General features: G+C 36.6%; 1 protein-coding gene across 1 annotated transcript in view; it reads right to left on the reverse strand.

The window, feature by feature from the left end:
* Positions 1 to 26044, reverse strand: part of LOC111050819 (lachesin-like) — a gene marked incomplete in the record, with an annotated part of 415558 nt that overhangs the window by 44350 nt on the left and 345164 nt on the right. The window contains 2 exon segments of the mRNA XM_039421521.1: positions 9440 to 9632; positions 13098 to 13283. Of these exon segments, the coding sequence (XP_039277455.1) occupies positions 9440 to 9632; positions 13098 to 13283 (379 nt within the window).

Raw genomic sequence — 26044 nt, forward strand, 5'->3', positions numbered from 1 at the left:
AGATAACTAACATCCATTGTCCATTTCCAATGACTGGGATTCGAGGAAGTATTGACGGAAAATGTGGATTACATACGGTGAGAGTAGGGGGTGACCAGACAAATAATAATTCAAAATGGATGAGAGGGTCATGACAAAGGTTGCTGTAGCCTGGACTGCGAGAGGGAGAGAGTGAAAAAGAGAAAAAGAGAGAGAGTGTGTGAGAAAGGGAGAGATAGTGAGAAAGAGAGAGAGAGATAAAGTGAAACGAGAGAGTGGAATAGAGTGTGTGACAGGAGGGGTTGAGAACCAGAGAATTTGAAAGGGAAGTCATGTTTGTAAGAGAGTAAGTACGAATAAAGAGAGATATCCTGAGAGAGGGCTCTGAGAGAGACCAGAAAATTTGAGAGAGAAGACACATGTTTGTGACGTAAGTAAGTACGAAAAGAGAGAGAGAGAGAGAGAGTGAGATGGGTTTGAAAGACCAGAGAATTTGGAAGAGAAGAAAAGTTTGTGAAAGAGTGAGTACGAAAAGAGAGAGAGAGAGAGAGGGGTCTGAAAGAACAGATCATTTGAAAGAGAAGACAAGTTTGAGAAAAAAATTAGTACGAAAAGAGGGACAGAGAGAGTGTGAGAAAGAAGGGTTTGAAAGATTAGAAATTCGAAAGAGAGGAGATGTTTGTGAAAGAGTTAGTACGGAAAGAGAGAGAGAGAGAGAGAGAGAGAGAGAGAGTGAGTGAGAAAAAAAGGTTTGAAAGACCAGAGAATTTAAAAGAGAAGACACATGTTTGTGGAAAAATGAGTTCGAAAAGAGAGAGTAAGCGATAGAAAGAGAGGGGTCAAAATACCAGAGGATTTGAAAGAGTAGAAATGTTTGTGAGTACGAAAAGAGGAAGTGAGAAAGAGACCAGAGAATTTGAAAAGAAGAAATGTTTGTGAGTACGAAAAGAGGAAGTGAGAAAGAGACCAGAGAATTTGAAAGAGAAGAAATGTTCGTAGAAGAGAGCATCGAAAATGGAGAGTGAGAGAGAGGGTTCAAAAGAGCAGATAATTTAAAAGAGAAGACAAGTTTGTGAAAGAGTGAGTATGAAAAAAGAGACAGTGAGAGTGTGAGAAAGATGGGTTTGAAAGATAAGAGAAAAATGTTTGTGAGTACGAAAAGAGAGAGAGAATTGAATTGAATTGAATGACTGCCTTTATTTTTACCTAGGAGGGCGAAGTTAGGGCGCAGTCGGCCCTCTCTTACACTTGACTCTCCTTAGAGAGAGAGAGTGTGTGTGTGAGGAAGAGGGATTTAAAAGACCAGAGATGAGACATGTTTGTGAGTACGAAAAGAGTGAGTGAGAGAAGGAGAGGATTGAAAAATCAGAGAATTTTAAAAGTGAAGGCAAATAATGTTTGTGAGTACGAAAAGAGGGAGAGAGAGTTTCAAAAACCAGAGAATTTAAAAGAGAAAACACATGTTTGTGAAAGAGAGAGCATACACTAAAAAGAAGAATAGAGAGAGCATCAGGTGTTGGTATTTATACGCAATAGCGGGGGATTAAATGCCAGCCGTATGTAAATACCGCAAATCACTTGAAGCGTGATGCAGACTCGGGCAGTCGGCTTGTGCAAGTTGTGGGCACCACTGCAGCAGGGGGGATTTATTTAAGGGGGTCAGAATGGGGTGGCGGAAATAGGGGGTGTCGGAAAGGGGGATATTTCGCGACCGCGTTCGCGGCACGACACGCATAAAAGAACAGGATTAGAAAAATACTGTATATTGAATAACCAATTGCCACTTACAGGGACACCCTATTCACTTTACAGCACTTTCATCTGATCTCTCACTTGTGAGAATCGTCAATATTCGTTGATCTTTTATCAGTAAAGCCTGGTTTTCACTGGTAGAGTTAGTGGTCGAGTAACTGGCATACTAACTCTACCGAACTAACTCTACTCCAACGTTAGTAGACAGAAGGTTGATCACTCACAGGTGTAAGATTCGAAGTGGTGGGGGGAATGCCAGCGTGACGTCACGTGTAGTAAAAACGTGATAGAGTAACCACACTGAGCATACAGTTTTATCACTCTATCTTCAAATACATCGTCGTTTAATCCCCTCAAGATTGATCTAGAACTTAAAAATTCCCCATACTTATAGCGAATTAATCACCGATTCTAATGATGTTGTTTAATATTTCAAGTTAATTCAACTTGTATGAATAAAATGAAGTTGAAAGTTTTCCAAGAATCTAAACACGTAACACGAAAAAGTTAATAAGCTGGAAAAGCGTTCGTAGACAACGTTATACTATTATAATTTCAGATTAACCCATAAAAAATCTTGATAAACCAATGCATTGCAATAAACCGATCCCAATAAATCCGATGAATTTTATTCATGTAAATGCACTGAACACAATATGCTGGTATCGAGCACATGTTCTACGAGAATCAAAATATCTCATCCCCGAAATTCACAAGCTGATGTATAGCCAACTACAAAATATAAACACGACCTAAAAGATAAAGAAACGATTATTATTTAACGAAAATCCTAAATAAATGCTGTATATCACCCCGGAGACTCCTGCTACTGCAGACATTGACAACAGGGTTAACAGCTAGATGGAAATTCGATGAGAACTACTATCCAAAAATTAGTTGCCAGCCCTATAATAATAATAATCATATATTAATTAGCATTTGAATAAATGCATTCTCTATTCAATTCCATGTGTAACAAGATAAAGAAACCTTAAGGGTTTGAAAGGGGAGGTTAGGAGGTGGGTTTTTTGATTTTATATTGCAAAATGTTTGTATTATTCAAATGTTTTGATAATTACTGTAATGCAGAAAATGCATATCAGAAAATGTTTGTGTTATATAATTTGACTATAGGTCACCGTATGATTTTCAAGAATGCGATATTCTGCCTACTCTGTACTACAGCCTACGTCACGGCTGCAGTTCCCCCACTCCAATTGCATTTCAACTAAAATACTATAGATGAGTGACCAACCTTCTGTCTACTAACTTTGACTCTACTCTACTTACTTGGTCGAGTAAATGTTTTCACTACAACTGGGAATAGTAGGTAAAGTAGCAAAGTCAGTGAAACAGTCTAGTGAACAGAACTAACCTTAAAATATCAATACTTTAAACTATAAATTAACACTTTAACACTTTTTAATAAATTAATACTTTTCAATAAAATAATAACAATATTTCTAAACTTGATAGCCTACGGCACGACTCTACTCTACTAGCTCGAGACTGTTTTCTCTAGCATAGTAGTGGTAGAGTAGAGTGAGAAGCGGTGTTGGAGGAAGGGAAGTGGTAGAGTGCTATCCAACAGTGCTATCCCACTCTACTCTACTGGAAACTAGTACTCTACCATGAACGTTTTCATTGGGAGAGTTCACAAGATAGTTAGTACTTTCCCAGAGAACTCTATCACTAACTCTACTAATAAAAACCAGGCTCAAAACATTCTCATAATCTATATATATAAAAGCGAAATGGCACTCACTCACTGACTGACTCACTCACTCGCAGAACTAAAAATCTACCGGACCAAAAACGTTCAAATTTGGTAGGTATGTTCAGTTGACCCTTTAGAGGCGTACTAAGAAATCTTTTGGCAATATTTTAACTCTAAGGGTGGTTTTTAAGGGTTTAAAGTTCGTCTTTTAGCATGTATATTCTTCTTATTCTCTTAATTATTATAATTGAACAAAGGCCATACCATATGTTAATATACAACTATAATCTAGAGAGGTACCTCTTCGAAACAGTTGTTAACTGGTAACTAAATTGATAATTTTGTAGGTTGGCATTAAGTTGAGTTGACTTTGTTAGGTTGGCACAAAGTTGAAGATTGAAATGCACTTATCGCGGAAAAATTGATTGGGCACTGCTTCATCAATCGGAGCTATAATGATTATGCGTCATTCGTGAATTCCCTATCCCGTATGTGTATAAGCTAATTCATTCCTTTATTATACTAGTAGTTCTGTGAACAGTAGACCTCACGCAGTATTCTCATCCACAAGTACCTGATTGAAACTACAGACCTTATGGAAATACAGTAATAGACTGGCTTCTCCACACATCTGTGTAATCACTTGTCAGCTGATTTATGATGAATAATTCTATAGTCTGATTTTTACTCTAATATTGGCGTATGAAGGAGGCTCCTTTTTCCTTTTATATTATCCTTGAAATGCAAAATTTCCTAAAACCTTGTATATACATCGACGCGCAATTAAAAAAGGAACACACCTGTCAAATTTCATGAAAATCTATTACCGCGTTTCGCAGTAAATGCGCAACATTTAAACATTAAGAGAAATGCTAAACCGTCGACTTGAATCTTAGACCTCACTTCGCTCGGTCAATTATGGACCAGCAGGCAACCCGTGCTAGACTATCAGTCCGGTAGTTGAGACGTGATGATACGTCATTCGTGAATTTTCTATCCCGTACGTGTATAAGTCAATTTATTCCTTTACTAGCCGTCAGGCTCGCTTCGCTCGCCATATCCGTCTAGCCAGGGGGCTCCGCCCCCTGGACCCCCGACTGGATCGTCCAGGAATGAGATCAGCAAGCTCGCTTCGCTCGCCTGCATTTTTCATTTGGGCATTTTTATCATATATTAGGACAATCCAGTCGGGGGTCCAGACTAAACGGATATGGGGAGCGAAGCGAGCCTGACTGCTAGTAATATAATATCCCCAGGATTGAAGTAGCAGTGCCCAATCAATTTTTCCGCGATAAATGAATTTAAATCTTCAACTTGGTGCCAACCTAACAAAGTCAACTCAACTTAATGCCAACCTGACAAAATTATTAATTAGTTGCCAGTTAACAACTGTTTCGAAGAGGTACTCTCTCTAGATTATAGTTCTATAGTAACATATGATATGGAAATTTCAATTATAATTAAGAGATTGGGAGAAGAAGAATATACATGCTAAAAGACGAACTTTAAACCCTTAAAAACAACCCTTAGAGTTAAAATATTGCCAAAAGATTTCTTAGTGCGCCTCTAAAGGGCCAACTGAACATACCTACCAAATTTGAACGCTTTAGGTCCGGTAGATTTTTAGTTATGCGAGTGAGTGAGTGAGTCAGTCAGTCAGTCAGTCAGTCAGTCAGTCAGTGAGTGAGTGCCATTTCGCTTTTATATATATATATATATAATATATATATATATATATATATATATAGATTATAGTACAGATAATGTGGACCTCATATATGAAATGGCACCTCCACATCGATTCCTGTTATCAGATGTTTTTCAACCAATCAAAAGTGCAAACTGCCAGTAGAATAGGATTAAATGAACGAGTAGCAGCCGGCTGTCGCGTGCTTTTTGGCCGAGATCCAGTCGGCAGTTGTAGTTAAGCCCTTGTAGGATTATTAGGCATCAAAGTTATTTTCTATTGTGAGCGGGCAGACGATTTATTGCACAGTTGTGACCTGAGCCGGCTATCAGCTGAGATTTTCCATGTGAGCGCGCTCTGACAATGCAGCGACTCTGGCCTCGCACAATGGACGCCTTCATATGCGCGTTCAAATGCGCTCAAATGTTGTACAAACGTAATAAATGTCTGACTGCTGAAAAATTATTCAAGAGCTCAGTTCCGATCTCGTTGATTAATGTAATTTTTGTACAAATAGTTTTCGCTGGTGCATGAAACTGGTCGTTATTTATTTATTCATATGGCCTTTATTGGCGGAGAGATCCTTTTGGATGTTATTTCTGCCTCGCCGTATTACCCAATCTCATTTCCTATCAACACTCAAGTTTATAGGTTATGTATTGGGTTCTGTATGTTTTCTTTTCTTACTAAAAATTTGCACTTTCACTTTCTGAGTTTCTATTTCATAAAGTTTGAAATTAGGAAAACTTATTTTTCCTCCACCTACTGTCTAAAGTACCAACTTTACTCCCTGAAACATGATACTAAAGTGTCACTTTTTTGCTCTCGGTACTAAAAAACAGAAAAACTCCCTAGAGAGTAAAAGTGGCTCCATTTGAATAACATGGGAAGCATCTCTATTTTAAAAACGTACATTTGGAATAGGTCAGAAGGTCTAAGCTCAGATGAGGAAGCACATAGAGTAGTCATTAAACCAACTAAATTCAATACCTCAACCAGACATTTGATCGTTATATAAAATTTATGTTTGTATGCTGAAATTATTATTACAAACTTCATATCACTATACTAGAAAAAATTTATTTTTTTTTCTTTTAATCCATGTTATTCAAAATACCAGCCAACGAATATTACTTATTAACTAATCAAATTTGAAACGGGAACTTCATCATAGCTGTAGTTGTGGCTGTCATTGTTGTTACAACTTTAGCCGACAGATAGTGCTGTCGGAGGAGAACTGTGATTACAAGCCAGCTGTTTCTGTTTACTTTTTAGATTATGTTGTAACACATTGTTTGGTCACATACGTTTTTAAAAATTATTTTATTTGCAGTTTTTATAAAAATGTAGGTGGAGGAAAAATGTTGTGTATATCACGAGTGAAAAATGTTTTTTCCCCCTCAGGAAAATTGTTGTTCTCGGCTTCGCCTCGGGCTTCAAACTTTTCCCTCAGGGAGAAAAAACAGCACTTTTCACTCTAGATATACAAATAACTATTTAAACACAATTCACATTTGAAAAGAGAACAAAACTGGTCGTTTTTTCATGGTACTGGATGAAATTACTTTGAAATTAATTTCATGCCTCAAAATTATGCAAAATTACTCAAAAATTTCCAATTTGTAGAGATTTGAGTGGAATATTTTTGTTTTTAATCAGTTTTTAAATATCAAAATTCAAAATTTTTGGTTTAGTCATCAGTTTTGAAGTGGAAATTGGACTGTTTGAAGTGAAAGTGAAATCTTAACCTTATTCTTTTTTGAAACTTTTATTTGTAAAAATTTGGGAGAAGACAGTTTTGGGCTATGCCTGTTGTCTTCTCCCAATCATATTATATTTATTATAAATATGATATGTAATAGCCAATGAAATAAATAAATAAAAAATAAAAATACTGTATAGTAAGGCACACGTTATAAAAGAGATACTTGATTAACATTGGTGTTGCTATCCTTGTCTATCATTCGACAAAGCAGATAGCGCAATCCTTTTTTATCTCCGCGACATTGCCAGATCGTTCTTTAACAATAAAGTAATTAATACATTTTTTCCCCTTTTTGTGTAGTTGAGAAATTGATATTGTGGTAATTATTCATATTACAAATATATTACACAATTATTCATAATCACAAGTTCACAGTTGAGGAGAATGTTGAGTTTCTGCATGTCAGTAACAAAGGCAGATCTTTGAATATTCTAGAGGCTTCAGAAATAACAAGAGTAATTAAAGACAATTCTCAGTATAGTTTAAATGACCATATTCATTTCAAGCAATACAACACTACGAATTTAGTTTTATAATAACATTGTAAGCATACATTAGTCAATAGTTTTTCTATTCACATATTTACTTTATTATATTTTACTTGTTTTCTTGGTTCTTATTTTGTACTGGAAGTAAATTTTGTTATCATGGCAAGTCTGTTGCTTAAGCCGCCATTTTGTGACACCGTCAAGTGGGAGGAGACTGTCTAGCTGGGCCAATGGCAGGCGCTCATGCTCTTGACCAATAGTAGTACTCGCCTAAATAATAATAGTACTATTATTATTAGTACTCCCCTACTAGTATAAATTCTGCTGCTCTTGTATTTAGTTTCAGTTATTTGAGATTGAAAATGGTGTAACAACCGAAACCGGTCTCTCTAAGTATCAATAAATCTGTGGTTTTTGAGAATTTCTTGATATTTTTATTTAATTAACAAAATGTTCAATCTGAGGATTGTAGAGCTGTGGAGAATACAGGGATGAAAATAGAGATGACATAGAGTTATGTTGCTTAAGCCGCAATTTGTTTCAGTTGCAACAAATACAGGGTCTCTCATGATATAGTGGAACGGTAGGATTTCAATAGGTGATTAGTCCTTTGAGGAAAAACATTTTCTAATCCAATGATCATAATGTTGAGAGAAAAGGTTGCAATTGAGGCTTTCTGTTCAGTTATATATAATCATATACTTCTTCTTTCTTAGCACTACAACCCTGTCTGGGCCTTGGCTTCCTCCGTTACACGCCTCCACTCGTCACAGTCATTCGCCATCCTTCTCCAACCACGAATCCCCATCCTATTCAGATCACCCTACACATCCTGCAGCTCACTTCTCCTGGATCTCCCTCGTCTTCTCACACTGAAAATTTTATCCTCAAGCAGTTGTCTCTGCTCCAATCACCAGAGGTATCACAGCCAGCTGATTCTCCGTGATTTGATGAAGCCTGGTTTTGGAGCCCTGGTTTTTGGATGAAGCCGTGATATATCCTGGTTTTGGAAAACATTATTTATCTCACTGTTATTCCTTATTCTCCATGTTCCATCCTGTCAAACTGATCCAAAAATTCTTTTGGATGATTTTTCTTTCAAAGATTGTAAGTGGGGATATATCGGCTACTGTTAATGCCCATAATTCACTGCCACATGTAACTAAGATAATTATTGACCGAACGTAGTGAGGTCTATGTTTTAACTCGGATTTGCTTTTGTCTGTCTGTATATAACGCGATTACGGCCAAACGCGTTGATAGAATCCGATGAGATTTTGCAGGAATATTCCTTTTTCAACTGCGCGTCGATGTATACTCAAGGTTTTTTGAAATTTTGCAATTTAAGGATAATATGAAAAGAAAAGTAATCCCTCCATACTCTGATATCACTATACATCTACTTTGAAGATAGAATTAATCAGACTATAGAATTATTCAAAATCAATCAGCTGACAAGTGGGTTATTCATTGCATGCATTACACAGATATGTCTGGCCGTGTCTATTTTTTCTATAAGATAGTGTTTCAATATTTTTTATGATGCGTGCCCATCAGTATCAATATTCTCACATTTGAAAAACAAATTTAATAGGTGATTGAAAAAAATGATTTAATAAACTAAATTATGCTGAAGAAATTTTAATATTTTTCATTGGGAAAAAATAATTTTAAAATAGTTGAGAGATATTTTTATCAGATGGAAACATTATCACGGAACTGGGTAAATTATCATATGGGATACAAATTCAAACGTGAACTGAGTTCATTATAAGTGAGTTTTTGATCTTGGAGAAACAAATAAAAGTTTTTAAGAGTAAATTATGATTCAACTGAATCAACTAGAACAGGTGACATCAGATACTTGTGGATGAAGAAACTGCATGAGGTCTACTGTTCACAGAACTACTAGTAGAATCAAGATATCTAGAAATCCAAGGTTGATGGGAGTAAATTTTACTGGACATTTTTTGATCCAAATTTAATGTAGATATGGTCTCCGGCTATTACACCTTTCGTGAAACACTCTGCATTATGGATTTAGTGCTGACCTTGCTTTTCCCTGGCAGTTTCCTGTCGCAGCACAATGCTTGCACTGTCCTCGCGCCGCCAGACGACGGTTGGCTCGGGGATGCCCGTGGCTCGACAACGTAGCTTCACCGATCCGCCCTCGGGTGCGGCCAGCGCATCTGTCAGGTCCTCGTTCACTATGTCCGGCGGGATCAGCACTTCCAGGTTGCCCATCTGACAAAATAAAAGATTAAAGATTGTATTTTTTTCTTTGAGGCTACTCTCGAATATAAATAAGAATAGAACTCTTAGAACCGAGTTCAACCAAAACGAAAACTTGATTTGAGCGTCAGTTGATTCCAAATGAACAAAAAATCAAATTAAATAAATCTGGTGTGGCGCACTCACACAACTTTCCTTGCCGTTATAAAAATTTATCACCTGACGCTAGTGTTCACGCGCATCACAAGTTATTCAAAGATCTGAGCCAGCTGGTGACAGGACAATGACGCTGGAGACATACGAGGTCTGCTATCTCTTCATAGTGAATGATTTAATAGAAACAACAGTTGCCAACAGTTTGCAATTATAATCACATTTTATCAAATTTCGAGCTTATTTTCAATTTGAGGTGAAAATGTTACATAACATTAATTGTAGAGATTTTCATGCTCAATCTTTTCCATTTCAAATTTTCTGTTTGAATTGTATCTGAAGCCTGATAATTGGGAAACTAAAATCAAACTTTGCATAGATGGGGCGGAGCTCCTGAAATTTTTACAGATATGGGACTTGTGGCAGTTGATAGAGCTTATCAATAACTATTCTAGGTATAAATTTGATAAAAATTCTTGGAGCCGTTTTTGAGAAAATAGCGAAAACCCCTGTTTTTAATAACATTTTCGCCATTTTAGCCGCCATCTTGAATTGCATTTGATCGAAATTGTTCGTGTCGGATCCTTATAGTGGAAGGATATTGAGTTCCAAATTTCAAGTCATTCCGTTAATTGGGAGATGAGATATCGTGTACACAGACACACATACACTCATACACACACACACACACACACCCACACATACAGACCAATACCCAAAATCCACTTTTTTGAGCTCAGGGGACCTTGAAATGTATAGAAATTTAGAAATTGTGGTACCTTAATTTTTTTCGGAAAGCAATACTTTCCTTACCTATGGTAATAGGGCAAGGAAAGTAAAAACCAATTCAAAATCATCTGACTTAGAACCAACTGCCGCAAAAACCTAGTTTTCGTTTTTGGTGAATTTGGTCCCAAGTACCCTTTCAAAATTAAACTTTAAATAGTGTGCTTAGATTTCTATTTCTATTTGTAAGATAGAAGATATCTGATACTGTTTCCTGTGAGATGTAGTCATATTAATCCTTAATGAAACACTAGAATGATGTCAAATTATTATTAGAATTCGTGAATTATTTGACAATATTCTAGTGGTTCACCACAGATGTAATATAGTACGTTCAAATTGTTCTTAGTTTTTATTTGCAACTCTTGGTGCCGGTTGCATAAAAGCCGGTTAAACTTTAACCGTGATTAATTGAATCAGAGAAGCCGTCTTATCAGAAAGACGGCTTCTGTGATTGGTTCTCGTGAAATTAATTACGGTTAAAATTCAACCGGTTTTTGCGCAACCGTCCTCAGTTTTAGTTTGCAATATTCTTGGTTATTATTTGCAACACGGGGCCCATATTATTTCTTACAAGAATGGGAGCACACTGTTGCTGATTTCATGCAGATTTCGATCTCTTTTTCGATCTTTTTCTGACAGAACTATCTCACAGGCCAATTTTTCATTTTCTGTGAAATCTATCAAAACTGTACTCCATGAGAGCAGTGCTGTAATCTGAGGTTTGCACAGACTATAGTTTAAGATATGAGATAAATGAAAACTGTACTTTGAATACTTTGTTAAAAGTACATAGGTTGTAGTTTGATATACAGATTGTCTATGTAGTCTAAATATGGTTTTATGCTACCCATCCATATATATTACAAATATCATGGACACAGATACCAATTACCAATTAGGGTAACCGTGCACTGGAGCCGTATTCAACTGATCCGTTCGGCCGTTGTTGGATCGGACGAATCTGCCGGCCGTTAATTCGGCCGAATATGGTCGTCCATTGGAACCGTTTACGTCAGTCTAGTTCAGTAGTTGGCTGGTTACCAATATTATTGAATTAACTACTATCATAGTCACCAAAATTTCTCATAAACAATGATTATATTGAGGTTTTGGAAACTGAATAAACAAATATCCACTAAATTAGCTATTCATTATAATAATCTTATCTCCAGATCCTATTTGTTCAGCAATCTTTGTCCACAAATTCCTTTGAACATCACGGTGATCTTTTGTCTCGCATATCCCACAATGGAACATGCTCTTGTACCAAACTTTTCAAGTTTTCATTGTCCATAGTTACAACTTTATAAAACAGAACAACTTAAAAAAAAAAAACAAAACAAACAGAAACAAGACTGTGAAACAATTTTAGGTTGGAACACTTTGATGTCTCAGCTTGATTAGTTAGTTCAGCCGGATAGAGCCGGAAAATCCCATCCAATTCGGATAGAAAAATTGATCGGCCGTGCACGGCCGTATGAACCTGTTGCAATGGACGAGCATCTTTTCCTTTCTTTGTTGGGGGATCGTTCGGGCGGCCCATCTTAGACCTCTTATTATCCAATCCATCATCTCAATAAATTGCTCTGGAGAAAAGTCCATGAACTCCATCTTGTAGGTACAGTATGGGGGAGAGTAAGAGATGTAATTTGAAATTGTTCATACACTTTTCAATAGTATATTCGTGTTTATATTTGAAAAAAATAGTGTCTTAAGCTGATAACCTTATAACAAATGGTGGCAATATAATATTGTACATTTCAGCATTTATTATATCTATATATATAAAAGCGAAATGGCACTCACTCACTCACTCACTCACTCACTCACTCACTCGCATAACTAAAAATCTACCGGACCAAAAACGTTCAAATTTGGTAGGTATGTTCAGTTGGCCCTTTAGAGGCGCACTAAGAAATCTTTTGGCAATATTTTAACTCTAAGGGTTGTTTTTAAGGGTTTAAAGTTCGTCTTTTAGCATGTATATTCTTCTTCTGCCAATCTCTTAATTATAATTGAAATTTCCATATCATATGTTACTATAGAACTATAGATAGAGTACCTCTTCGAAACAGTTGTTAACTGGCAACTAAATTAATAATTTTGTCAGGTTGGCATTAAGTTGAGTTGACTTTGTTAGGTTGGCACCAAGTTGAAGATTTAAATGCATTTATCGCGGAAAAATTGATTGGGCACTGCTACTTCAATCCTGGGAATATTATATTACTAGCCGTCAGGCTCGCTTCGCTCGCCATATCCGTTTAGCCAGACGTTTAGTCTGGACCCCCGACTGGATTGTCCTAACATATGATAAAAATGCCCAAATGAAAAATGCAGGCGAGCGAAGCGAGCATGCTGATCTCATTCTTGGACGATCCAGTCGAGGGTCCAGGGGGCGGAGCCCCCTGGCTAGACGGATATGGCGAGCGAAACGAGCCTGACGGCTAGTTTTCAATAAACATCAAATCCTTTATTCGAAATGAGTCTTGTTTGTTAAATTATCCTAGTTTTATGAGGCAATGAGGGAAGCAATACCTGACTACGCATCGGATCAGTGTTGATCTGGCACATGTATGTCCCCGAGTCATTCTTCTGCACATTGGACACATGCAGTTTCCACGTGTTGTGACCATTATGAGTCACTGACAGTCGGCTGTTATGAGCCACTAGGTGCGTGTGGATAGCCAGTATAGCTTTCGAGTCCGATTTGATCCACGCCACCTGTCAACAAATCAACAGAAATCATTTTCAACAAGAGCATCAACAAATCAATAGGAATTATTTCCAACAAGAGTATGAGGCTGTAGTGAGGTACACGTTTTAATGACAGTGGAGAAAGATAGCTGAACAACGTTGCCGTCTTGTCAATGCCTTCTATAGACGGTAGCTGATACAGGTTTATTGATGTAATATTAAATGTTAATTCTCGATTAAAATGATCAATTATCCTATTATATTAAGCGAGCAATTTCTGTATATCTGTTTATATTTTTATATCTGGTTATCTGGTTAATTATGTTCAACGGATCTCGAAAACGGCTCTAACGATTTTCACGAAATTTGGAACATAGTAGGTTTATGATATAAAAATTCGATTGCACTAGGTCTCATCCTTGGGAAAACTCGCTGAAGAACATGAAAAGGATAATTAATCCTTGGAAAAACAGATGATAATTTCGTCGTCTCTCGATACATGTTCGCATGTTCGTGTGTGGGAGAGAGACAAAATTATTACCAGCTGTGTAATCTTAATCAATCAGCGAGAAATGTTATCGAGCTAGACAATTTAATCGACTTGATCAACATAATCTGATTTGTTGACATGATAATTCTCCTGAACTAGAGTATATCATAATTTTCAAAGTTGATCATTATTTGACAATTTTAAGTGATTAGTGAGTGTTATTTTGTCATTCAATTTGGTTTGTAAATAATCTAAATTAGAACTTTTTGTTTTCAAATGTTTGAACAGAAAATTGAACCTGAATTCAAGTGTATGGAACATAACCTACTTTCTGGACTATTAATGGTGTACAAATCAAAATTCGGGAAGAAACAGTTTTGAGTTGTGCCACTTAGTCCTTCCCCAATCATTTTAAAGAATTGAGCTCTGTTTATCAATAAATAAATAACGAGCGAAGCTCGTTGCCTCGATATTGTAATATTAACTGTTCATTCTCGTTTGAATTAATCAATTATATTTTATTAAACAAGAAACTTTTTCTTCAATAATTTCATAATTATTAAGATGAAATATTCTGTTAAATCTTTATTAATTCTACATTACTATTAAATTTTATAAAACTTTAAAGTGAAAAAGCACTCACATTCTTTGAAGTGGCGACGACCGTTTCGTGCTGGTATTGCACATTTTCAAGCCAAACAGGAACTGAAGTGTTTAAGGTTATGACCTAAGCTCATAACCTTAAACACTTCAGTTCCTGTTTGGCTTGAAAATGTGCAATACCAGCACGAAACGGTCGTCGCCACTTGAAAGAATGTGAGTGCTTTTTCACTTTAAAGTTTTATAAAATTTAATAGTAATAATAATAGTGGAAACAAGATGGATAACCAACAACAAAATTCTACATTGTTAAAAGACGATCTGGCAACAGAGCAGAGCGAGAAAGAGATAGCGCTATCCGCTTCGTTGAATGATAGACAAGGATAGGAATACCATTGCCAAACAAACACTGCCATTATAACGTGGACCTCACTATAGATGTTTGAATATAATTAGTCATCAAACTATTCAATCTCAGTGTTCTTCCATCTCTCTCCACTGCCATCATAACGTGGAGCTCACGGGACCGCGTCAAACTGGGCTGGCGACAAAGTGGGCCGACGACAAACAGGGCTGGTTTTCCAGCCTCACTATCGAGTTTCTCATTTATTCGAGTTTTTCTGTTAGAGAATCTGTGAGCTGCAGACTTGGTCCTTTGTGTCTGTTTCCAGATGACCAGCTGCAATGGAAAGCGGAAAACAATCGGTCACATGGGAGCTTGCATCAGGTAGTCCGGCAGCCGAAGCTGGGAAAACGATTGTGTTCGAGAAGATTAATTTGAACTTGAAATAGAACAGTACGAGTCATTCGTTCAGTTAGATTTTTGCAGGCTCATCGTTTGCAGGACTTTGATTCGAATGCTTGATAACGTTTCAACTTTGATGTTGTCGTCAGTTATTGAACCAAAAGAAAATTTCTATTACAAAGTTTTTGAAATCACTGTACGAACTATAAACAAACTCGTATATATCAAATCAAAAAAAATCCAAGTTGCCTTTTTTAAAAACTCTTGATTCACTAAAAAACTGTGGATATTGGTTTTCGAAAAGTTTACTTAGATATTTTAGCTCTTGATATATGAGAGTAGGCCTCCCCAAAAAGTTTAATAAGACTCATAATCGGTCTGAAGAGAAAGGGAACATGTCAAAAATTAGAATTTTTCAGGGGAGAGAAAAAACTGAATACAGATAAAAGTATTGATAATTTCAAGATTGATTTTTTCAATTAGGGTGCAAACTCTTTTAAGACAACAATTTTAATCCAGTATGAGCACTTATATAAGATTCACCCCTCAAAATTGAGTTTTTTGTTAACTTCCTATTACTCATGATGATATTATAAATTATCACTCTTCAACTTTTTCAATAAACACCTCAACCGAAAGCGATCTAACCTCAAAGCAACACGTGAATCAAAGGTTACCCAACAATAGCATAAAAATCACAACTGACAAAGTAAACAGCACATTTTCGAATGTTCGGCGTTGAAAGGGAGCATGTGTGTCATGACTAGTTCCCTTTCACTCCAGTACAACAAAAATACGATATCTGTTTCTCATATAAAGAGAATGCTGACATATTCCCTTTCAACTCCAATCGATGTATCCCACAGTAAACAACTCATTTCAACCATAAAAAAAATGAAAAATTTTGACATGTTTCCTTTCTCCTCAGACCGATTCAGTTATAATCAGCTGATGAAAAGTGAACCAAAGGTAACCTAACAATAGCATGAAAATCACAACTGACAAACAGCTAATTTTCGAATGTTCGGCGTTGAAAGGGAACATGTGTGTGATGACTAGTTCCATAGCCACCTCTAATACAAGGCCCCGGCCCACGATATTGCAACGTTTCAGTGTAGTCCTAGAATCTAATACATGATTGGTGAAAAAGATTTAAAAAAATAACAGCTGATCTTCTTCACCAATCATGTATTAGGTTCTAGGCCTACGCTGCGACGTTGCAATATCGTAGGCCGGGGCCTTGTATTAGAGGTGGCTATGCTAGTTCCCTTTCACTCCAGTACAGCAAAAATACGACATCTGTTTCTCGTATAAAGAGAATGCTGACATGTTCCCTTTCAACTCCAATCGAAGTATCCCACAGTAAACAACTCATTTCAACCATAAAAAATGTAAAATTTTGACATATTCCCTTTCTCCTCAGGCCGATTCGTCTATTTGCAAAACTTGATACATCTCAAAATCAAAATTTTTCAGGAAACGTAAAAAACTATTTTTTAGTGCTATCAATTCTATGTGCAAGTTATTGTGTTTCCACAGTTTTGCTCCAAGATACATAATGTCTGTGTTTCAATTTATTCAACCCATGTAGAATTCTCTGAGTCCACAAAAATTATCAACTAGTAACATTGGAGATTGAGGGCCGATTTCCGAGCATGCAATTTAGCTTAGTTCTAGACTTTAAACAGCTGAAGTCAGAAAATTGACTTTCCGAAACGGGGTGTAGTCGTAGTTATTGTCAAAGTCACGTTTGAATTAGGTTTCGAAAATTGAACACAAAATAAAATAAAAAGAAAATAATGTGAAGTTTCAGCTATTTTGAATTATTTAGGAATGCTTAATTTCGTCAAGGAAAAACGTTCCCAGTTATAGAAACGAGAAAATAAAAAAAACGGCGACTATTGTCATAAAAACTGCGACTACCGTACGCCCCGTTTTTGAAAGTCAATGTTCTGACTCCAGCTGTTTAAAGTCTAGAACTTAGCTGAATCCTGAGCTCAGAAACCAGCCCTCAATGTATTTTCCCGAGAACGAATTTTCAGTGGATTCAATTGGCCTTGCATGATAACACTACTGTCAAATTTCATGAGAATCTGTAGCCGCGTTTGGCTTGAAATGTGTCAGACAAAATTGAAACCTGTTGAGTTGAAAAATAGACCTCACTACGTTCGGTAAAACATGAATTCTCGTATTGTTGGTGCATTCAAGAGCCTGTTTATCAAATTTTCCCAAATGAAAACGCACCAGTTTCGTTCTGTGAACATTTTTCCTCAACCTATACCAATATTCATGAGAATACAAATTTTCTTCATCATGATATCTTGCTCCAAAGAGATAATGTTAACAAAATCTATAACCATACTGAAAACTGCTACTTATATTCATGTCACAATGACAAATGCTCGTATATAAATTGACGTATATATAACGAGGTTAACGTCGGACTTCGTAGACAATGACATTTGTTAGTGTGACAGTGTTGCAACTTCCCTTCACCTGTACAGAATATTGATAATTTCTATTTCTAGTCTTTAGAAAACGAAATAGCTAATTTTCATTGACGTTGACGAAAAAGCGGTATGCAATGTTCTCTCCTCAGCTATAGTAAGGTCCACGTTATAATGACATTGGAGAAAGATAGGAAAACAACGTTGCCGATCCTCTGTCTTGTCAATGCCTTCTATGAAGGGTAACTGATAACGGTTTATTGATGTAATACTAACTGTTCATTTTCGTTTAGATTGATCAATTATTGACCGAGCGAAGGGAGGTATAAGATTCAAGACGACGGTTTGGCATTTCTCTTAATGTTTAAATGTTTATATGTAACGCATTTAAGGGGAAACGCGGTAAAAGATTTGACTATAGAAAGAAGGTTGTTCTTTCTATAGAAGAAGGTTCTTTCTATAGTCAAAGGTACAACAGACTTTGGCTCATGACTTATATTATTAAAATTAATATTATTATCTGTTTCACAATAAAATTTTCACTCTGAATTAAGTCAGGTAACGTATGTAGGCTACTATAATATAGTGTATAGCAGCATATTAATTTGAAGCCGGTTTGCCGGCATTTTCACAACAAAATATTGCTCTGAAATCATAGAGAAAACATTCGAAGATTCAATCTTGAGTGGGCCTAATGTTTTCTCTATATGGTTCAATATTAAAGAAAAATTATCTAAAAGTTTTAATAATGAATTTTCACAACATTAAGATGGTATATTTCGTCAATTAATTATTAATTCTACATAGTTGAAAAACGATCAGGCAACAGAGCAAAGCATGAAAGAGATGGCGCTATCCGCTTTGTTGAATGATAGACAAGGATAACTATACAATTGCGAATCAAACACTGCCATCATAGCGTGGACCTCACTATAGAAATCCTTTACTATTAAACGATCAACTTCTGTTTATATGTTTGGATGTTTATATGTTTATAAATGTTTGTATTTCACCGGATCTCGAAAACGGCTCTAACGATTCTCACGAAATTCAGAACATAGTAGGTTCATAATATAAAGATTCGATTGTACTAGGTCTCATCCCTGGGAAAACTCGCTGAACGACATTAAAAGGATAATTATTATTCATCCTTGGAAAAACAGCTGATAATAATAATTTCGTCGTCTGTTGGTGATGGAAGTGAGTGAGCGAGTTCATATATTATTTGTGTGGGACTGTGTCAAAATTATGACTTTTGTAATCATTCAATCATGTACTTGTGGATGAGATTACTGAGTGAGGTCTACTGTTCTCAGAACTACCAGTATTGTGGTAGTTATTCATATTAAATAAAAATACTAAGAAATTGTCAAAAACCACAGATTTAAATCTGCGGATTTGAAAATTTCTTAGTATTTCTATTCAATTTGAAATTGTTAATATAAGAATGAGAAGCATGAGAAGACGATTCAAAAAGGGAGATAAAATATATTTCAACAAAATAAGAGGACATAGTTCGCGAGCGAGAGAGAAAGGTTCTTGATGAAGGCCTATAAATACATATGCTAAATATGTATATTAGCGATTTTGCGAAAAATAAAGTATTTAGAAAACAGGAAAAACTCAAGAGAAGATGCATTCAATTGGGGAAAATCAAAGTTATTAAAGTGAGGTCCACGTTATAATGACAGTGGGGATAGATAGAAGAACAAGCAACGTTGCCGATCCTCTGTCTTGTCAATGCCTTCTATATACAGTCAGTAGCTCATATAAGTTTATTACAGGTTTGTGTTGTTTCAATCAGGTACTTGTGGATGAGAATACTGCGTGAGGTCTACTGTTTACAGAACTACTAGTATTCTATCAAGCAAGAAATTATATTTTTCGATAATTTCATAATGAATTTTCACAACATTAAGATGGTATATTTCGTCAATTAATTATTAATTCTACATAGTTGAAAAACGATCAGGCAACAGAGCAAAGCATGAAAGAGATGGCGCTATCCGCTTTGTTGAATGATAGACAAGGATAACTATACAATTGCGAATCAAACACTGCCATCATAGCGTGGACCTCACTATATGAATCCTATACTATTAAACGAGCAACTTCTGTTTATATGTTTAGATGTTTGGATGTTTATATGTTTATAAATGTTTGTATTTCACCGGATCTCGAAAACGGCTCTAACAGTTCTCACGAAATTCAGAACATAGTAGGTTCATAATATAAAGATTCGATTGTACTAGGTCTCATCCCTGGGAAAACTCGCTGAAGGACATTAAAAGAATAATTATTATTCATCCTTGGAAAAACAGCTGATAATAATAATTTCGTCGTCTGTTGGTGATGGAAGTGAGTGAGCCAGTTCATTATTATGTGTGTGGGACTGTGTCAAAATTATGACTTTTGTAATCATTCAATCATGTACTTGTGGATGAGAATAATGCGTGAGGTCTACTGTTTACAGAACTACTAGTATTCTATCAAGCAAGAAATTATATTTTTCGATAATTTCATAATGAATTTTCACAACATTAAGATGGTATATTTCGTCAATTAATTATTAATTCTACATAGTTGAAAAACGATCAGGCAACAGAGCAAAGCATGAAAGAGATGGCGCTATCCGCTTTGTTGAATGATAGACAAGGATAACTATACAATTGCGAATCAAACACTGCCATCATAGCGTGGACCTCACTATAGAAATCCTTTACTATTAAACGATCAACTTCTGTTTATATGTTTGGATGTTTATATGTTTATAAATGTTTGTATTTCACCGGATCTCGAAAACGGCTCTAACGATTCTCACGAAATTCAGAACATAGTAGGTTCATAATATAAAGATTCGATTGTACTAGGTCTCATCCCTGGGAAAACTCGCTGAACGACATTAAAAGGATAATTATTATTCATCCTTGGAAAAACAGCTGATAATAATAATTTCGTCGTCTGTTGGTGATGGAAGTGAGTGAGCCAGTTCATTATTATGTGTGTGGGACTGTGTCAAAATTATGACTTTTGTAATCATTCAATCATGTACTTGTGGATGAGAATAATGCGTGAGGTCTACTGTTTACAGAACTACTAGTATTCTATCAAGCAAGAAATTATATTTTTCGATAATTTCATAATGAATTTTCACAACATTAAGATGGTATATTTCGTCAATTAATTATTAATTCTACATAGTTGAAAAACGATCAGGCAACAGAGCAAAGCATGAAAGAGATGGCGCTATCCGCTTTGTTGAATGATAGACAAGGATAACTATACAATTGCGAATCAAACACTAATTTATAAAATATATTATAGACATAATACCGCGATTCACGATACATAATTATATAGATTATTACAGTCGTTATGAGATTATCTCTCTATGACTTTTGTGAGATCGGGATCGGACACGATCAGCTGTTATTCAAGGTCATTTTACAGCCCTAGGGCCGTAAAGTTTTACCGGCCTGGTCGGAAAACAATCACTTTCGGCCTCCATATGACGCACGTAAACCAGCTCATTACATCCAAGTGTGGCGAAAAATATATTTCAACAAAATAAGAGGACATAGTTCGCGAGCTAGGGGTATCAACATGGCGACGAATATTGATAGAGAGAAAGGTTCTCGATGTAGGCCTATAAATTAGCGATTTTGCGAGAAATAAAGTATTTAGAAAACAGGAAAAACTCAAGAGAAGATGCATTCAATTGGGGAAAATCAAGTTATTAAAGTGAGGTCCACGTTATAATGACAGTGGAGAAAGATAGGAAAACAACGTTGCCGATCCTCTGTCTTGTCAATGCCTTCTATGAAGGGTAACTGATACCGGTTTATTGATGTAATACTAACTGTTCATTCTCGTTTAGAATAATCAATTGTTGACCGAGCGAAGTGAGGTATAAGATTCGAGACGACGGTTTGGCATTTCTCTTAATGTTTAAATGTTTATATGTAGCGAGGAAACCCGGTAATAGATTTTCATGAAATTTGACAGGTATGTTCCTTTTTTAATTGCGCGTCGACGTACATACAAGGTTTTTGGAAATTTCGCATTTCAAGGATAATATAAAAGGGAAAAGGAGCCTCCTTCATACGCCAATATTAGAGTAAAAATCAGACTATAGAATTATTATTCATCTTAAATCAGCTGACAAGTGATTACACAGATGTGTGGAGAAGCCAGTCTATTGCTGTATTTCCATAAGGTCTATAGTTTCAATCAGGTACTTGTGGATGAGATTACTGCGTGAGGTCTACTGTTCACAGAACTACTAGTATTCTATCAAGCAAGAAATTATATTTTTCGATAATTTCATAATGAATTTTCACAACATTAACATGGTATATTTTGTCAATTAATTATTAATTCTACATAGTTGAAAAACGATCTGGCAACAGAGCAAAGCATGAAAGAGATGGCGCTATCCGCTTTGTTGAATGATAGACAAGGATAACAATACAATTGCTAATCAAACACTGTCATTATAACGTGGACCTCACTATAGAAATCCTATACTATTAAACGAGCAACTTCTGTTTATATGTTTAGATGTTTATATGTTTATAAATGTTTGTATTTCACCGGATCTCGAAAACGGCTCTAACGATTCTCACGAAATTCAGAACATAGTAGGTTCATAATATAAAGATTCGATTGTACTAGGTCTCATCCCTGGGAAAACTCGCTGAAGGACATTAAAAGAATAATTATTATTCATCCTTGGAAAAACAGCTGATAATAATAATTTCGTCGTCTGTTGGTGATGGAAGTGAGTGAGCCAGTTCATTATTATGTGTGTGGGACTGTGTCAAAATTATGACTTTTGTAATCATTCAATCATGTACTTGGTGCCGGTTGCAAAAAAGCCGGGCTATATTCAATCCTGATTGATTCCAGTAGATCCATCTTTTTGAAATGGTTTTCTCTGATTTGGTTCATGTGAAGTTAATCAGGATTAAAATTTAACCGGCTTTTGTGCAACTGAGCCTTTGTGAGGGAAATTTTTGCATTCATCTGGGAATTAATCTCAATTTACAGTGATTAGATAGAACATTTCTGTATGAATGTTATAATTTATTATTTAGTAATAAATTTTTTATGCTTTTGTACTCCAGAGCAATGCTCGGTCCCCCGATATTCCAGGTCATTCCGTCAACTGGTAGATGAGATATCGTGTACACAGACGCACATACACTCATACACACACACACACACACTCACATACAGACCTATACCCAAAAACCACTTTTTCGGACTCAGGGGACCTTGGAACGTATAGATATTTACAAATTGGGGTACCTTATTTTTTTCGGAAAGCAATACTTTCCTTATCTATGGTAATAGGGCAAGGAAAGTAAAAAACCGAGGTGGCGAAATTTTGGTGTTTTCCCCCATCAGCTATGCTGAATAGAAAAGAAGAAGACCATAAAAAAGTGAGAAAAGAGACACTGTAAACTATGCGGTAGCACTTGGAGCGCACAAAAGGCTCCAATCAGTTGCCTAGCACGCTCCTATATTCCTTTCTTTATTGAGTTTGCATCACGTGACACAAACACACACACCCTCACACACACACCCTCACACACACTCACAATAACTCACACACACTCACAGCACGCGTCTTAAACCGAAACCAACACACTGATTTAGTTACATCACTGAATAGAGCGCGATGCTCAGAATACGTCGGCTTTCTTCACAATTCCCCTCCAAAACTGGAGCTGCCTTGTCGTAGTGATACGTGTCTGGATAAAGCCTTCTCCCGTTCCTTCAACTCAGCATCTTTTGCCTTACAACTATATTATCACTCCAACCGCAGTTCAAATATATAACTCCCATCCCACTCCAACCGTCAAGATTGTTCCCTTTTGATGCGCTAGGTTGTTCCCTTTTGATGCGCACTAGATTGTCGCCGTTTGATCTTGTCTGCAATCTCCTCTCATGCTTTTAGTATAGTGAGGTCCACGTTATAATGGCAGTGGAGAAAGATGGGTGAACAACGTTGCCGATCCTCTGTCTTGTCACTGCTTTTACTATAGTGAGGTCCATGTTATAATGGCAGTGGAGAAAGATAGGAGAACAACGTTGCCGATCCTCTGTCTTGTCTTTCACTATAGTGAGGTCCACGTTATAATTGCAAGGGAGAAAGACAGGAGAAAAACGTTGCCGATCCTCTGTCTTGTCACTGCCTTCACTAAAGTGAGTGAGCAAGTTCATATTATGTGTATGGGACTGTGTCAAAATTATGACTCAGCTGTTGAACTTTTGTAATCATTCAATCATGTACTTAGTGCCGGTTGCAAAAAAGCCGGGCTATATTCAATCCTGATCGATTCCAGAAGATCCATCTTTTTGAAATGGTTTTCTCTGATTTGGTTCACGTGAAGTTAATCAGGATTAAAATTTAACTGAGGCTTTTGTGCAACTGAGCCTTTGTGAGGGAAATTTTTGCATTCATCTGGGAATTAATCTCAATTTACAGTGATTAGATAGAACATTTCTGTATGAATGTTATAATTTATTATTTCGTAATAAATTTTTTATGCTTTTGTACTCCAGAGCAATGCTCGGTCCTCCGAAATTCCAGGTATTATTAGTAGAATTGATGGTGATGTTGTGAAATCTCTCCATAATAAGAAAAAAAATTTTTAGTGAAATTTGACAATATATTTGTTTTCTTATTACCAGGTATTATGTTTGCTAGTCTAAAAATCTGGTGTGGCGCACTCACAAAACTTTCCTTGCCGTTATGGAAGTTGATCACCTGACGCTAGTGTTCCCGCGCATCTCAAGTCTACTATTCAAAGATATGAGACAGCTGGTGATAGGTCAATAACGCTGTAAATACACGAGGTCTGCTATCTCTTCGTAGTGAATGATTTAATAATAGAACCAACAGTTGCCAACAGTTTGCAATGTAATAATCACATTTTTCTCGGATTTCAAGCTTATTTTCAATTCTAGGTGGAAATGTTACTGGACATTAATTGCAGAGATTTTCATGCTCAATATTTTCCACTTGAAATTTCTCGTTTAAATTGTATATGAATGCTGATAATTGAGAATCTAAAATCAAACTTTGCATAGATGAGGCAAAGCTCCTGAAATTTTTACAGATATAGGACTTGTTGCAGTTGATAGAGCTTATCGATGACAATTTTAGGTATGAATTTGATCAAAATCGTTGGAGCCGTTTCCGAGAAAATCACGAAAAACCATGTTTTTGACAACATTTTCGCCATTTTAGCCGCCATCTTGGATTACATTTGTTCGAATTTGTTCGTGTCGGATCCTTATAGTGTAAGGACCTTTCGTTCCAAATTTCAAGTCATTCCGTCAACTGGTAGATGAGATATCGTGTACACAGACGCACATACACTCATACACACACACACACACACTCACATACAGACCAATACCCAAAAACCACTTTTTCGGACTCAGGGGACCTTGAAACGTATAGAAATTTACAAATTGGGGTACCTTATTTTTTTCGGAAAGCAATACTTTCCTTATCTATGGTAATAGGGCAAGGAAAGTAAAAAACCGAGGTGGCGAAATTTTGGTGTTTTCCCCCATCAGCTGTGCTGAATAGAAAAGAAGACGACCATAAAAAAGTGAGAAAAGAGACACTGTAAACTATGCGGTAGCACTTGGAGCGCACAAAAGGCTCCAATCAGTTGCCTAGCACGCTCCTATATTCCTTTCTTTATTGAGTTTGCATCACGTGACACAAACACACACACCCTCACACACACTCACAATAACTCACACACACTCACAGCACGCGTCTTAAACCGAAACCAACACACTGATTTAGTTACATTACTGAATAGAGCGCGATGCTCGGAATACGTCGGCTTTCTTCACAATTCCCCTCCAAAACTGGAGCTGCCTTGTCATAGTGATACGTGTCTGGATAAAGCCTTCTCCCGTTCCATCAACTCAGCATCTTTTGCCTCACAACTATATTATCACTCCAACCGCAGTTCAAATATATAACTCCCATCCCACTCCAACCGTCAAGATTGTTCCCTTTTGATGCGCTAGGTTGTTCCCTTTTGATGCGCACTAGATTGTCGCCGTTTGATCTTGTCTGCAATCTCTTCTCATGCTTTTACTATAGTGAGGTCCACGGTATAATGGCAGTGGAGAAAGATGGGAGAACAACGTTGCCGATCCTCTGTCTTGTCACTGCTTTTACTATAGTGAGGTCCACATTATAATGGCAAGGGAGAAAGACAGGAGAACAATGTTGCCGATCCACTGACTTGTCACTGATTCCAGTGAGGTCCACGTTATAATGACAGTGGAGAAAGATAGGAGAACAACGTTGCCGATCCTCTGTCTTGTCACTGCTTTTACTATAGTGAGGTCCACGTTATAATGGCAGTGGAAAAAGATAGAACAACGTTGCCGATCATCTGTCTTGTCACTGCCTTCACTAAGTGAGGTCCACGTTATAATGGCAGTGGAGAAAGATGGGAGAACAACG

This window comes from Nilaparvata lugens, chromosome 2 (genome assembly GCF_014356525.2).
Source record: "Nilaparvata lugens isolate BPH chromosome 2, ASM1435652v1, whole genome shotgun sequence".
Taxonomy (NCBI): Eukaryota; Metazoa; Arthropoda; class Insecta; order Hemiptera; family Delphacidae; genus Nilaparvata; species Nilaparvata lugens.